Source organism: Erpetoichthys calabaricus, chromosome 2 (assembly GCF_900747795.2).
Source record: "Erpetoichthys calabaricus chromosome 2, fErpCal1.3, whole genome shotgun sequence".
NCBI lineage: Eukaryota > Metazoa > Chordata > Cladistia > Polypteriformes > Polypteridae > Erpetoichthys > Erpetoichthys calabaricus.
Genome location: NC_041395.2, coordinates 169,026,602 through 169,043,167, shown reverse-complemented (window position 1 = coordinate 169,043,167; position 16,566 = coordinate 169,026,602). Strand labels below are relative to the sequence as shown.

At 39.8% G+C, this 16,566-nt stretch overlaps 1 protein-coding gene across 1 annotated transcript in view; it reads right to left on the bottom strand.

Moving 5' to 3' along the window:
- Nucleotides 1-16,566, bottom strand: part of LOC114669500 (F-box only protein 44-like) — a 560,525-nt gene that overhangs the window by 26,953 nt on the left and 517,006 nt on the right. Inside the window, exon 6 of the mRNA XM_051923561.1 lies at nt 6,127-6,222. Coding sequence (XP_051779521.1) covers nt 6,127-6,222 — 96 coding nt within the window. The remainder of the gene's footprint in view (nt 1-6,126; nt 6,223-16,566) is intronic.

The window sequence follows — 16,566 nt, the reverse complement described above, 5'->3', positions numbered from 1 at the left end:
ATTCAAGTCACAGCACCAAAGTCCGATTCTGTCACTCCTACCTCCTTGACCTCCCCTACTACTGTCCTTCCAGATGACTCCCCATCACACCCTGTGCAGTACTTAAATATTACTTCCTTGTCATCCACCTTTGCAGTTGAAACTGGTTATGGGGACCAGAACCGATGGCTCCAATGGGTATTTTACTCTGCTAAACAGGTGAACCAGTCAAATTGCTATGCCTGTGCCACAGCCAGACCACACCTGGCCACAACCCCTTTCCCCTTAACTGACCCATTACACCCTGCAGGTCTCTCTTGTGTGTTGCAGCTGTTCTCCTCTCCGACTCCCCCTAAGGACCTCTTATGCACATCCCTACACCACCTCTTCCCTCCCTTTCCCCCCATGACCCCGCCGATGTACCGCTCATATAGGGCCAACTATACTTGTTTTTTACGAGAAGGCCCAGACTCATCGAACTTCATTGGTAGACTACCACCTGAATGGTGTCAACAAACCTATGATGTCACCCCTGGCACAAGCACCCAAAAAAATCTTTCTCATTCCTGGTTTTCCTCCCATAGTTCCCCACGTGCCGATATATGGTGGATGTGTAAAAAGAACATGTTACTCTCAATCCTTCCCTCTGACTGGAGTGGCTGTTGCGCCCTAATCCAATTACTTATGCCTTTCCACATCCTACCTCTTCACTCGTCTGATTCAGTTCGTCCAGATAAAACTCGGAACCGTCGGGCTACCCTTGAAATGTTCGATTCTACTGTATATATAGATGGTATCGGAGTCCCCAGAGGTGTTCCAAACCGATATAAAGCACGTGATCAAGTGGCCGCTGGATTCGAATCAATTATATTCTGGTGGTCAACAATAAACAAAAATGTAGATTGGATTAATTATCTTTATTACAATCAACAGCGTTTTCTAAATTTTACTCGCAAAGCCATCGAGGGCATCCATGAACAACTTGATAAAACTTCTCTCATGACCTGGCAAAACCGGATAGCACTTGATATGCTTTTAGCTGAGAAAGGAGGTGTATGTGCCATGTTCGGGGACAATTGCTGTACCTTCATCCCTAATAACACCGCTCCTGATGGCTCAGTAACTCGTGCACTTGCTGGTCTTACTGCCCTTTCTGTAGAACTTGCAGAAAATTCTGGTATTTCCAATCCCCTTGATGAACTATTTGAAAGGTGGTTCGGAGTTTGGGCTGGATGGTGTAAGACTATTTTCACCACTGTCCTAATTTCCCTTGCAATTATGGTTATTTGTGGTTGCTGCCTCATCCCCTGTATTCGCGGCCTCCTTCAGAGGCTAATTGACACCTCTCTCACAAAAGCCTATTTTCTCCATGCCCACAATTCCCAGGACCCTGATTACAACCATTTACTTCCGGAATCCTCACCTCCTTTAGAATATGAGGATACTGTACCCGATGATTGGGTCTGATCATTTTTATGTGCACATTTTATGTGCAAAGAGGGGAACTGAGAATGCAGAAAAAACATTATTAACTGTAATGTTTATAAGTATCCATCTAACCATCCATTTTCCAACCTGCTATGTCCTGGCTGCAGGGTTGCGGGGGTCTGCTGGAGCCAATCTCAGCCAGCACAGGGCACAGGGCAGGAGGCAGACACCGGGCGGAGAGCCAGCCTGCCACAGATGATTATAAGTATTTAACTCACAAAATACCAATAACTGAATTTGTATTAATCATGCTGCAGAGAACTATATGATTTTATCTGCATTTAGATAGGAAATTAATTATGTTTATGCACAGAATATGAGACTGATTTAATTTTTCTATGTGAAAGTGCTAACTTTTTGATATTAACAGAACACCCTGTGATATTATAATTCAATGTGATCTTTCTTTACTCTTGTTTAATATTACAGTATAAGAAAACAAGTCACTTATGAATTAATAAATAAGAATTATTAATCTAATCAAACAAATATAATCTAATGAAGATATACAAATTAAAAGAATGTAATCTCTTTATAATTAATGCAATGAACTTTGAGAAAACTGCTTAAAATGGGTTGTACTGAGACGGGCACATTCTTTAGATAATGTAGGTGCCTGGTACTGCTGTTGTTTTTCTGTACTCCTATGTCATAAATTTAAGATGTTCCCTAATCTACGGACGACCTCAAAATGAACTGTTATGTTTTTTTCTGTTCTCTCTTTAGCTAAATGAACAAGCTAGGTGATCAAAGGGGGAACTGTTGTTTTTTTCTTTGCAGTCTGCCCGCATTCTCCAACAGGGCAGTCTCAGTTTTTTACTCACCAAGAAAAAAAGAATAAAGAAATTGTTTTTTATTAAAAATTGGTTTTAGACTCCCGTTGTTGATTTCGACTTCAGCGCTCACACTTCTTAAATACAAGACCCATATAAGGCACTTTGAGAAGCAGAACAAATAACTTTTATTTGATGTGCTATAATGTGAACTCTTGCTGTTAAGATCCAGGTATTTCATGTAATTAGGTTGGAATTCTTTGATTTGCCTTTTCAACTTGTCAGATGTGGAAGAAAATTATGAACACAGACACCCCCACTGGAATGCCCCGATTTAAGCAATAAAACACAGGCAGGAGAAAGCGTCAGTCGTTATTCTTTATCTAAATCTCCGAAGAGGTAAGTGCATTACATATTAGCCACATGTTAGCCAAATGCTACAAAGAAAAAAGTGTCCTCTGCTCTATATTTATACAATTCACTGATTAGGTCACTACTCAAAAAAAGGACTTCATTACATAATCAGAAAACTTTTAACATGTTTGGTTACACCTAGTTGCTAGCGGGACATTGCAGATGTTGATACCTTAAATGACCACAATTTGATTGATAGTCCTGTTTGCTTAGGATGTACACGATATTTTAAATGTATTATTTTTATTTTAGGGGATGTGTGAGTTTCTCCACATGCACCAAGTTTCTCATGGTTTATAAAAAAAGAACAATGGCCTATATATATATATATATTAAATATATATATATACAGTGCATCCAGAAAGTATTCACAGCACATCACTTTTTCCACATTTTGTTATGCTACAGCCTTATTCCAAAATGGATTAATTTCATTTTTTTCCTCAGAATTCTACACACAACACCACATAATGACAACGTGAAAAAAGTTTACTTGAGGTTTTTGCAAATTTATTAAAAATAAACTGAGAAATCACATGTACATAAGTATTCACAGCCTCTGCTCAATACTTTGCCGATGCACCTTTGGCAGCAATTACAGCCTCAAGTCTTTTTGAATATGATGCCACAAGCTTGGCACACCTATCCTTGGCCAATTTCGCCCATTCCTCTTTGCAGCACCTCTCAAGCTCCATCAGGTTGGATGGGAAGCGTCGGTGCACAGCCATTTTAAGCTCTCTCCAGAGATGTTCAGTCGGATTCAAGTCTGGGCTCTGGCTGGGCCACTCAAGGACATTCACAGAGTTGTCCTGAAGCCACTCCTTTGATATCTTGGCTGTGTGCTTAGGGTCATTGTCCTGCTGAAAGATGAATCGTCGCCCCAGTCTGAGGTCAAGAGCGCTCTGGAGCAGGTTTTCATCCAGGATGTCTCTGTACATTGCTGCAGTCATCTTTCCCTTTTTATCCTGACTAGTCTCCCAGTTCCTGCTGCTGAAAAACATCCCCACAGCATGATGCTGCCACCACCATGCTTCACTGTAGGGATGGTATTGGCCTGGTGATGAGCGGTGCCTGGGTTCCTCCAAACATGACGGCTGGCATTCACACCAAAGAGTTCAATCTTTGTCTCATCAGATCAGAGAATTTTCTTTCTCATGGTCTGAGTGTCCTTCAGGTGCCTTTTGGCAAACTCTAGGCAGGCTGCCATGTGCCTTTTACTAAGGAGTGGCTTCCGTCTGGCCACTCTACCATACAGGCCTGATTGGTGGACTGCTGCAGAGATGGTTGTCCTTCTGGAAGGTTCTCCTCTCTCCACAGAGGACCTCTGGAGCTCTGACAGAGAGACCATCGGGTTCTTGGTCACCTCCCTGACTAAGGCCCTTCTCCCCCGATCGCTTGCTTTAGATGGCTGGCCAGCTCTAGGAAGAGTCCTGGTGGTTTTGAACTTCTTCCACTTACGGATGATGGAGGCCACTGTGCTCACTGGGACCTTCAAAGCAGCAGAAATTTTTCTGTAACCTTCCCCAGATTTGTGCCTCGAGACAATCCTGTCTCGGATGTCTACAGACAATTCCTTTGACTTCATGCTTGGTTTGTGCTCTGACATGAACGGTTAACTGTGGGACCTTATATAGACAGGTGTGTGCCTTTCCAAATCATGTCCAATCAACTGAATTTACCACAGGTGGACTCCAATTAAGCTGCAGAAACATCTCAAGGATGATCAGGGGAAACAGGTTGCACCTGAGCTCAATTTTGAGCTTCATGGCAAAGGCTGTGAATACTTATGTACATGTGCTTTCTCAGTTTTTTTTATTTTTAATAAATTTGCAAAAACCTCAAGTAAACTTTTTTCACGTTGTCATTATGGGGTGTTGTGTTTATATATAATATATATTATATATTATAATATAATATATACATATATATATTATGATCCAGCTAGGTACAAAAACAGGATACTTATTATTTATGGCATTATGGCATAACCATTCTTCTGTAGTACTAACATATTTCTCTTAAGGGGTTATATAAAATATCAAGGAATACATTTATCATAGTGAATAATGAAATAACAGCATCAGCTTTTATGCATTAGCTCAGAAGGATATAAGACTCAGACACATGCTGGGTGCATATTGGAGCAGGTTTCGAATTCAACTCTTACACAGAATACTTATTTTAGAAAAATAAAGTATCTGCATAACAGATTAATGTTGTGTCCTTTTTCCTTATTTAACATAATCAGAAATCATGGAAAAAATATTTTTTGCTATTTTGTGAATGCATAATGACTCAGAACTATCACCAAAATGTCTTGTGAAATTAAAAACATAGAAATGAAAGCGGGCACTAATTTGTATCTAGGATTAAAATGTAACAGATCCTGTCCTGTATAGTCCCCTCTCAAGCCACTGATCATCTTAAGGTCTGTACACGGCACTGCCTTTTTAAATCATTTTATGAATAGAGAATTCTGTTTTTTTTGTGAACTTTCATTTGAAGGTTGCAGTTCACCTTCTTTTAAGCAACTGTTCATGAGTCATAAGCACTTCACTCTTTGAAGACTTGCTGTGAGCAAAAAACTAAAATACATGAATAAGAAGGAACATTAAAAACCACATATGGTATAAATGTACATGCAGCACTCAAAATATTTAATCTACTGCATATTCAAATATATTATAATATATTCTTATTCTTATTGTAAAAATTCAAGTTCAAAGTTTTGACTAAACTGACCACCCTACAGTAGTAGCAGCACTGTATGAGTGAGGAGGTGGGATTTCTGCTCCACATGGGTCTGGCACGCGTGTGTATGTGGTAGTCCAAGGGAATTAACTTGCAGCCAAAAAATGAGGGAGCAAAAGTGCATCTGATATGGATACTACAGTAAACAAAAATTGGTACCATTTCAAAATTGGTATGTATTAATAAATCAATATGTCTTACAACACTACTTCAGACTATATAAAATCCATATTGTTATTATTATTACCCTTTGTCTTGTGCATTATCCACTGGGTCTTACAAAATCAGACTTGGTTACAATTGTTTGAAAACGTTTTTCTTTATAGTTGGAGTAAAGTAAGGTTTAAACAGTGCTGTGAGAGTGGGAACTGAACCAGCAAGCTCATTATTTAACAGTATATGAAAAAGACAAATATACAAAAAGAAAAAAAAATACTGTACATCGTGAATCAAGATTAACAATGTCACCTTTGATATACAATAAAATAAAGAATAAAACACAACCTGGAGTAACATTTTGAAAATATCAATAACGAGTTTTAGAAGAGAGTGTTTTAGGGATGAATATTTGCTAACAGTTGTTCTGAACAATTAATAAACAAATGCCATACTTGTCAAAACAAAATAAAAGTAATCTTGCTTGTTGGAGTACCGGTACTTCAAAAATGCTATGCTTCTAATATCAACCAATATGCCACAAAAACAAATTACAGATACTGACCAGTCATTAATTAGGATGTCGGGTTGAAAGTCATCAAGGAAATGCTCTTCAAATCCTTCTTTGAGCAAGTCGACGCACTGCGTCTTCTTGCACCACCTGCAAAAAAACAGACAACTCTTGCTCACTCATGATTTAAACACAAAACAAAGAAAATGAAAAATAAAAAACAAGGCAGTCTCCCTCTGAAGCTCAGTAGGTTAATAACAATTTAGTTTGATGATTCTTCTTCAGCTGGTAATTAAAGTTAAGTCTACATTAAGAAACACAAAATTATCATTGAAGACTTAGTAATGTAGGCATTACTTAACCAAAATGTTTTCTTACAATTAACTTCTTGTGCTCTAAACACTTGTTTGTAGCTTTTATAGTTAAGAGACATGAAGTGCAGTTTCTATGTATTTACTTAGTGCGGGTTGCTTTTTGCTCTTTTGGCCCATGGGAAAAAAGCTGGATAATGTGTTTAAGAAAATGTTTCAAAATAGGTAAAAAGAAAAAAAAATGAACTGAAAAAAGTAACAGTACACACTTGGCTCTAATTACTGCCTGAAGCAAGTGGCTAAGTATGCTGTGACTACTAGCAGAATGAACACATTATTAATTTGAAGTTTGCCAATTTGTAACATTACACACAGCAATTCAGCAGTCACTCTATTAAATGTCACTCAGCTGTGGTCATCTGGCACAGTACTAATATCTGCTACATCATTGAAGATGGTCATTATCTCATGCAACACTGAAGAGGAGGAGTGCGCCATGCGGTTATGGGTGACAAGAGCAGTCAATTTAATCCATTAACTTGTCTTAAAAAAATCCTCAGTTTACCGCCTCAAAGTAATTGAGAAATGGCAGACAGAAAATAAAGCACAGATGAGGATCCAAACAGAAAGTGTCAGTTACATTAGGCTCTTGCACTTTAAAAGAAAATGCAGTTGTCTGTCGACACTGTAACACAAGATTAGCATATGATCTAAAAGACTCAACCTGACACAACAAGGTGCACTATGGCTACATTTGGAAGAGTGAAACAGTACAACTTTGTTAGTTTATTATATCAGCTACAGATGTCTCCTGGCTCTAGATATTTAATTCACCTAGTTTAAATGATAATGACAAACCTAGACAAATGTTGCATCCATTACATGAAACTGTAAATATGTTCTAGCCTCAGACATTACAGCTGATGGCTCCAAACCTGTCTGACAAGGTTTCTGTTAGTGCTGCAGGAGTGTACAGGGTGTATGTAAAGTGGAGAAGGTGTCTAAAATTTGTGTGTGAGTAAACACACAAATACACACACATATATACAGGGTAGGATTCAAAAGTAATGAGCCTGATTTTGTTCTGACGCGAACGTACCTCGCCGCGCGCCCCACTTGCCAGCGACGGCAACGGTGGGTGTTGGCTTCACAACGCAATGGAGCTCCTACCGCTCCGAGCTTTCGGAGCGGTAGGATCGGCCTTGACGGGAACCCCTGTGTGGTAGTGCGTTACACGGCGGAATGGAAAGTTCGTTAGAGCAACGGTACGCGTTGAAGACGAAGACCATGCTCATTGCCTTCTTCGGAGTGAAGGGGATCATCCACTACGAGTTTGTCCTGCAAGGACAGACTATGAATGCTGCTTACTACTTGGAAGTTCTGAAAAGGCTGAAAAGAAGCGTCGCGCGCAAGTGAAGGGACATCAAGGACAGCTGGAAGCTTCACCACGATAACGCACCCAGCCACACCGCCTTCATCGTGAGCGCCTACCTGGCCCGGGTGAACGTTCCGGTGGTCCCCCAGCCTCCCTACAGTCCAGACGTGTCGCCTTCTGACTTCTTCTTGTTTCCGTGCTTAAAATCAGCGCTGAAAGGAAAACGCTTCGACTCGATCGAGGACATCCAAGCAAACGTCAAGGCAGCCCTTGCAGCCATCCCGGAACAGGCCTACGTGGACACCTTCGAGTCATGGAAAAGCCGCCTACAAAAGTGTATTGATGCAGGAGGTGCCTATTTTGAAGACTATTAATTAGTTGTACCGATTTGCTCAATAAATTTGTCTTTTTGAACAAAGGCTCATTACTTTTGAATCCTACCCTGTATATATATATATATATATATATATATATATATATATATATATATATATATATATATATATATATATTCTAGCTGTACCCCGTGGCTTTGCCCACATAGTAATGAAACAGAAAAAACTTTAAAAATTATTAGACGTTGGCACTATACCTGACAGTGTTCAGCTCTGACAGGAAAGTGTTCCCCGCGTGGGGAGCATAAGCACATGGCCGTGATATCTCTGGCAATCAGCAGCTACCCTCTAAAACACACGTAGCTCTGATCTCTCTCTCAAAAACGTCAGACATCCTTAACAATCTGTAGATGATAATGTCTGTTGAGCAAACAGGTATCGCTAGCTAAGTAAAGACAATGTGCACTCCAACATGTGGCGAAACACAGACTAAGTCGAACAGAGGCTGGTGAGTGAATGAGGAAGGCCCCGCCCCCCTGTTCTCACCCCACAGCCACTGTCTTGGATTTCCATAAATACATCGGTTCCGCAAGCGAACTATGGTACTTAGCGTGATGAGAGAAATCACAAAATCAACTGGAAAGTTCAAGCAAATTATAGAAAACAGCCAGATCTAAATCCATTAAGATAATTCTCTCATGAAAAGCGGACAGACATACAGACAGAATGTGCTTAGACCACGAAATTTTTAAAACCGTTTCTTAGTGAGCACCTATGGGCTAAGGGTAACCTACATTCCAAATTTCAAGTCACAAGTCCTCATGGTTCGGGAGATTTCGTGATGAGTGAGTCAGTGGTATTTGGCGTATATATATATACTAGCAAAATACCCGTGCTTCGCAGCGGCAAAGTACTGCTTTAAAATTTTTATTAAGACGACTAGGGGGCTTCGCCCCCTGCTCGCTTCGCTCGCCAACCCCCGTGTTTGGTTTTCCTGATACACACTTTTAAGATTTTTTTTTTCTTTGAATTGTTGTTATTTCATTAGTTTCACTTTTATTTCAGAACTTCTGTAAAAACAATATTTGTAATCTTGCGAGTCCCAATATGCTGAATCTTTTTAATGAGTTCAGGATAGGTTTCTTGGTTTGGAATTTCAGCACAGACAAAGCGATCTACATCATCAGCAGTTAATATTTTTTTTTACAAAGTAAAAAAGTAAGTAGAGTTCTGTATTGGACTCCTGTCTGTAAAGTCATGCTATTTTCCTCTCACAGTTCCAAAGGTACATGAGGTTACCAAGGTGATACCCCAGCTTTTGTCTAGGTTTTTGTACAAGTGCTAGACAGAACGTTTTTGACTCCTGGGGTAAATGTAGCTTTTTAAATAAGCAGACAGATAAAAATATATACACTAACAAAGTAACCAATAAATGTATGTGCGGTAAACTCCGTTTTTGAAATTCTTAAGATTCTTTATTTGTCACATGCATAGTTATACAGGACAACACGCAGTGAAATGCATCCTGATCCGCTTATCAAAAACTGTGCAAAGTTAGAAGAATATCAGTTAGATTAACAAAAAGTCATAGATTGAAAGATAACAGTATAGTAGAACATAGTAAATAAGTAAAATTATGTGAATAAATTAGAATTAAGTGTTAAGGTGCAATAGTGTAGTAATTATTGTGCAAAACCACAGTTAGACTGGTGCATAGTTAAATGAGGCAGTTTGTTTGTTTGCGCTACTGCGATCTTTACTTTCTTTTTTTATATTTTAATTTTCCTACTTTCATATCCTTTAACTTTCTCCACATGTGTATAGCGCTGTTTTTTTTTTGAGCCTTTCTAATTTCACTGGTTTCATAGTCTCTAACCTGCTCTGCATGTGTTTAGTGTCAATGTTTGTAAACGTCTTTATGAAGTTCTACTTTGTCATTTTACTCATTGTCTTTTCATTCTGAGCCGTACGAACATAATAAATCCTCAATACAATATAAAAAAAAAATTCTAGAAGTACGGAGAAGAATTTCACATTAGATGATATCACATAATATGATTTGGATTTGTTTTAAGTCCTGGAGACCTCATTCATCAAGCTGCCTCCCCCATTTTGCCATTCAACATCTGAAATAGCGCTAATCTGATGAAAGGACCCCTCATTCCCACGTCCCCATTCATCAGGGATGACTTTACCTTAGGCAGGCAATCTACAATTTAAAGAGATTGTTATTTTCTTGTGAATTGTTACATATGCATTATTTTCACTTTTACTTTAAAACCTTTTCTAAAAACAATACTTGTTTCTTTATTTCCTGCCCCGCGCATGGTTACATCTCTTTCTTCCCAGACGTATAATGCTGCTCGTGTTGTGAAGGGTGTTGCTGCTGAACGTATGCTAAGGGTATGCGCCTTTGGATCATTTGCTGTCTTTTTGGTGCTTGCTAGCTGCCTCTTCTGCCTGTTGCATGTCGTTGTTTTAAGAGCTGGGAACACATGATGTTTGCCTGCCAAAAGCAATCCAACAACTGCTAGCTTAGAGGTCTGTTGACTTGTTTTAAATGCTGGCTTCACTACCTGGTCTCATGTGACTTTGTAAAAGCAATACCTGTCTTTTATTTCTGGCCCCGGGCGTGGTTGAATTTTTTCTTGCACGATGTATAACGCTGCTCGCGTTCGTTTGGGGTAGCTGCCGTCGCGCTACCCTTCGATCTTTTTAAAACCTGTACAGCCGCTGTCCTTTTTGCTACGTCCCTGGGACAATCTCTTGGCACCAAGTCTCATGTTTACGGTCCCCGCGAGGTACACCGTGGTAAGTCTCCTTGGTCTCGCGGGTCTTTAAAATGTCTTTCGAGATTATCACGTATCGTAGCCTTGCATTTGCTTTCCATTCCAGGATTTCCTTTTATATATAGAGAGAAAGTAAACCTTTTTAAACTGAGGGAAAATATACCAATAATTATTTGTAAAGGATCTCTTTGTATATCACGTTGTCAATTCAGCCCTCCGGTTGTAATGTGACCAAACTGTGCGCTGAGCTTACTCTTGAGCATGCAACTTATAGTTGGCCATGTGAAAAGCAATCTTGCCTCAAATAAATGCCAACCTTTTGTAGGGTCTGTCCCTGAGACTTATTAATTGTCATTGCGAAGCAGAGCCTTACTGGAAATTGGAGGTGTTTGAATTGAAATGGGTTTCATTGATATCTTCGCATCCAGCTTTTGAGAGTTTAAACATTCATAAACATCAAAGTGTCCACTACTCAAATCGTCACCTGTGAATCTAAGATGTTTAAGAGGCATTGGCGGTTGTCCAAAGGTGTAAAATATTTGGTCATTTCGGTACACTTGAAAGCGACAACAGAACAATTCAGCGGCAGCCATCAACTCACATGCAGAACCATAGGTGAAGGGCTTAAGCATTTCACTCTTATAGTGCTCCCTCCTGTACCGTCATCAGTCCACACTTTGAACCTGTCCCAGTCATTCAATACATAAGACACAATGTTCCTCCGGATATCAAAAGTGAGCCAATATGTAACACAGAGAATGGAAAAGGCAGTAGCCATCTCCGGGCATGGAAACCACTCGGTAAGTGACAGTTCTTTGATCGATGGTGATCACCTCGATAAGACATGTTAATGGGGGTACGGTTGGAACGATAAAGGAAATGGGTACATGAACAATGTAAACTAAATCTAAAATACCTACACAATAACTATAATTGTAATAAATGAACAATAAAACAGCGGAGAAGCTGTGGATTAAATAAAAAGGCTGCAGTTATCAGCAGGGAGATGTGAATACCGTGGCGAAGCAAGGAAGGGAATGAAGAGACCGGAGCGACGGATGGCCTTATATAGGCAGGCAGCCAACTACGTGGGAGGCGTGGGAATGGGGGAAGCCAACGCCGCCTCACACGGCGACCGAGCTGCAGGCTATGGACATATATATGTACGTAAGTAGGATTCAGTTAGCGTTGGGAACCCGCGTACCAAATTTCTTGAAGATGGGCCCATAAGCAACAAAGACCGTTGAAAGTTCAATATGACGGCCGACAGTGGAGTCATACCACCGAAATAAGTACGTACAGTGATCCCTCGCTATATCGCGCTTCGCCTTTCGCGGCTTCACTCCATCGCGGATTTTATATGTAAGCATATTTAAATATATATCGCAGATTTTTTGCTGGTTCGCGGATTTCTGCGGACAATGGATCTTTTAATTTCTTGTACATGCTTCCTCAGTTGGTTTGCCCAGTTGATTTCATATTGGCAGATGGCTGAGAAGCTAGATTGCTTACTTTTCTCTCTCTCTTGCGCTGACTATCTGTGATCCTGACGTATGGGGATTGAGCAGGGGGGCTGTTCGCACACCTAGACGATACGGACGCTCATCTAAAAATGCTGAAAGATTATCTTGACGTTGCTATCTTTTGTGCAGCTGCTTCCTGAAACGACATGCTGCACAGGGCTTCGCATACTTAAAAGCTCGAAGGGCACGTATTGATTTTTGACTGAAAAACTCTCTCTCTCTCTCACGGAGGGGGTGTGAGCTGCCGCCTTCAACAGCTTTGTGCCGCGGTGCTTCGCATACTTAAACGCCAAACAGCCCTATTGATTATCCTCTGCATTTATGACAGTCTCTGCTCCTGACTCCTTTGAAGAGGAAGATATGTTTGCATTCTTTTAATTGTGAGACAGAGCTGTCATCTCTGTCTTGTCATGGAGCACAGTTTAAACTTTTGAAAAAGAGACAAATGTTTGTTTGCAGTGTTTGAATAACGTTCCTGTCTCTCTACAACATCCTGTGTTTCTGCGCAAATCTGTGACCCAAGCATGACAATATAAAAATAACCATATAAACATATGGTTTCTACTTCGCAGATTTTCTTATTTCGCGGGTGGCTCTGGAACGCAACCCCCGCGATGGAGGAGGGATTACTGTACATCGGTTTCGGTTAGCGCAGGGAAGCCGCCTACCAAATTTCGTGAAGATGGGGCCATAAATAAGAAAGTTTAACATGGTGGATGTTGTCCACCGTTATGAACGTTACGCGTAGAATTTCTAAATGAAACCTGCTTAACTTTTATATATACATATACATATATATATACATATATATATACACATATATATACATATATATATATATATACATATATATACACACATATATACATATATATACACACATATATACATATATATACACATATATATACATATATATACATATATATACACATATATACATATATATTCACATATATATATATACATATATATAGCTGATTACCCAGTGGCTTCGCTCACTGAGTGCAAGAGAAAAAAATAAAATGTAGTATGTATAAAATAAGTTTGTTAATTGCCAAATTTATTTTTCCACAAATAAAGAGCACTTACAACTACATAGAAATCAATATAAACAACATTAACATCATTATCATATGAGAATATGAAGTAATATATAAGAAGCACATTGCATATAAATATAAATTAAACAGTAAAATTTTCTTCTATAATACGCTACCGTGGCTATTCGTTTGTCTGTCCAGGATTTTAAATCACCTGTAGCTCACAAACCGTTTCATCTATTGACTTGAAATTTGGTACACATATACTACGTCACGTGTACTATTCGCTTTCAGGGTGATGATTTTATTACTCTTTTTATCTTTATTTTATTTTATTGTAGAATCAACTCACAGCTGTGCGCACCATACTAAGTTATCGCAACACAAAAACTAACTTAATCAGTTTTAACGGGAAAAGATGCCGACGAAAGAAGAGAAGCAGCGGGACGCTAGGGTGAAGAGCTGCTCATTAAGCAGCAAGCGCATCAACCTCTGAGCAAACGAACAGTAAACGTACAGAGAAAGAGGATAAATAACATGAATGCTCATGTGTATTCACTCCACGTTATCGTGCAGTGCGCTGTTACTGGTATTTTGATAAAAGAATTTGAACAATATATAAGAAGCGTATAAATTATTAAACAGTAAAACATTAACATTTAAGAAGTAAAGATACATTGAGTACTACTGCAGTGCTTTCGGGTATAGTACATTTTTTGTTTGCCCATTACATGCATAAATGTATACATTTTTTGGTGTACCTACCCGAGAACACGCGACATGACCCGGCAGTTAAAAGTTTCTCGCTCCAGCAATTTGAACTCTGTTACAAAGTCTCGTTTATACCTCGTGTCTTCTCATTAAACTTGTATCTCGCGAATATGGTATTGCAAACGGCAGCTGGAGCGTTTCTATAAACTCAATTTAAACTTACGGTTTACACCGTGCTTTTAAGATGCATAGTACGCGACACGTGTTTCGCCGTAATTGTGGGCTCATCAGGCGTACACACTCACTGCACTTCCTTACGGGAATTGAACCTCGTCAGCGCTAGAGGCGAAGCCCCTAACATTGTGCCACGGCGTGTGGTTCGTTCATTTGACAGCATGTAGATCGGGGCAATTACATTGCAGGCATTCGTAGTCTGATTCACAATCTGATTGTATGGGTGGTTACCTACCAGGTAACGCTTGTGGTTGGTCAGCAAGCCGGCTAACTTCTGCCACGGTGCCCTCTTTCAGTTGTGAGAAGCAGATCATAGAATGGTTGAAATATTTTAATATATATAGCAAAATCCCCACGCTTCGCAGGGGCTAATATGGTATTGCAAACGGTAGCGGGAGCGTTTCTATAAACTTAATTTAAAGTTTCGGTTTATACCGTGCTTTTTTTCATTATGTTTTCGTACCTTATCAATTGTGTAATGTGTTTTTTGAACAGGTTTGATTGATCGAAGTGATCACTCCTGCTGCGTTCAGTCACTTCACATGAGCCGGTCTCTTGTGTGATGTTGCGATGTCCACGGGTTTATTTAATGTTAGCTAAGACCCGGCAGTTAAAAGTTTCTCGCTACAGCAATATTAACTCTGTTACAATGTGATCCAAACTGTCGTTTATACCTCGTGTCTTCTCATTAAACTTGTATCTCGCGAATATGGCATTGCAAACGGCAGCGGGTCAGTTCACGTGCTTACGTGGGAGGCGTGATGACGCGATATATTTTGATATATATCAAAATACCCGCGCTTCGCAGTGGCGAAGTACTGCTTTAAAATTTTTATTAAGAAGAAAAGTAAACCTTTTTAAACTGTGGCTTTGCCTCTTGCGCTGACGTCGCCTGTCCGCTGTTTTATAAACGAACGCCATATAAGGCCATCCTTTCTCCTTCACAGTCAGTTCACGTGATTACGTGGGAGGCGTGATGACGCGATACGCAACCCCCGCAACCCCGCCTCCCACGGCCAGTGAGTTGCAGTCCATTACTGTATATGGCCAAAAAAGAGGTTCCAGTTATGACTGTTACGCTTTGAATTTCGAAATGAAACCTGCCTAACTTTTGTAAGTAAGCTGTAAGGAATGAACCTGCCAAATTTCAGCCTTCCACCTACACGGGAAGTTGGAGAATTAGTGATGAGTCAGTCAGTGAGTGAGTGAATCAGTCAGTGAGGGCTTTGCCTTTTATTATTATAGATATATAGCAAAATACCCGCGCTTCGCAGCAGAGAAGTAGTGTGTTAAAGAGGTTATGTAAACATATATATACAGTGGTGTGAAAAACTATTTGCCCCCTTCCTGATTTCTTATTCTTTTGCATGTTTGTCACACAAAATGTTTCTGATCATCAAACACATTTAACCATTAGTCAAATATAACACAAGTAAACACAAAATGCAGTTTGTAAATGGTGGTTTTTATTATTTAGGGAGAAAAAAAAATCCAAACCTACATGGCCCTGTGTGAAAAAGTAATTGCCCCCTGAACCTAATAACTGGTTGGGCCACCCTTAGCAGCAATAACTGCAATCAAGCGTTTGCGATAACTTGCAATGAGTCTTTTACAGCGCTCTGGAGGAATTTTGGCCCACTCATCTTTGCAAAATTGTTGTAATTCAGCTTTATTTGAGGGTTTTCTAGCATGAACCGCCTTTTTAAGGTCATGCCATAGCATCTCAATTGGATTCAGGTCAGGACGTTGACTAGGCCACTCCAAAGTCTTCATTTTGTTTTTCTTCAGCCATTCAGAGGTGGATTTGCTGGTGTGTTTTGGGTCATTGTCCTGTTGCAGCACCCAAGATTGCTTCAGCTTGAGTTGACGAACAGATGGCCGGACATTCTCCTTCAGGATTTTTTGGTAGACACTAGAATTCATGGTTCCATCTATCACAGCAAGCCTTCCAGGTCCTGAAGCAGCAAAACAACCCCAGACCATCACACTACCACCACCATATTTTACTGTTGGTATGATGTTCTTTTTCTGAAATGCTGTGTTCCTTTTACGCCAGATGTAACGGGACATTTGCCTTCCAAAAAGTTCAACTTTTGACTCATCAGTCCACAAGGTATTTTCCCAAAAGTCTTGGCAATCATTGAGATGTTTCTTAGCAAAATTGAGACGAGCC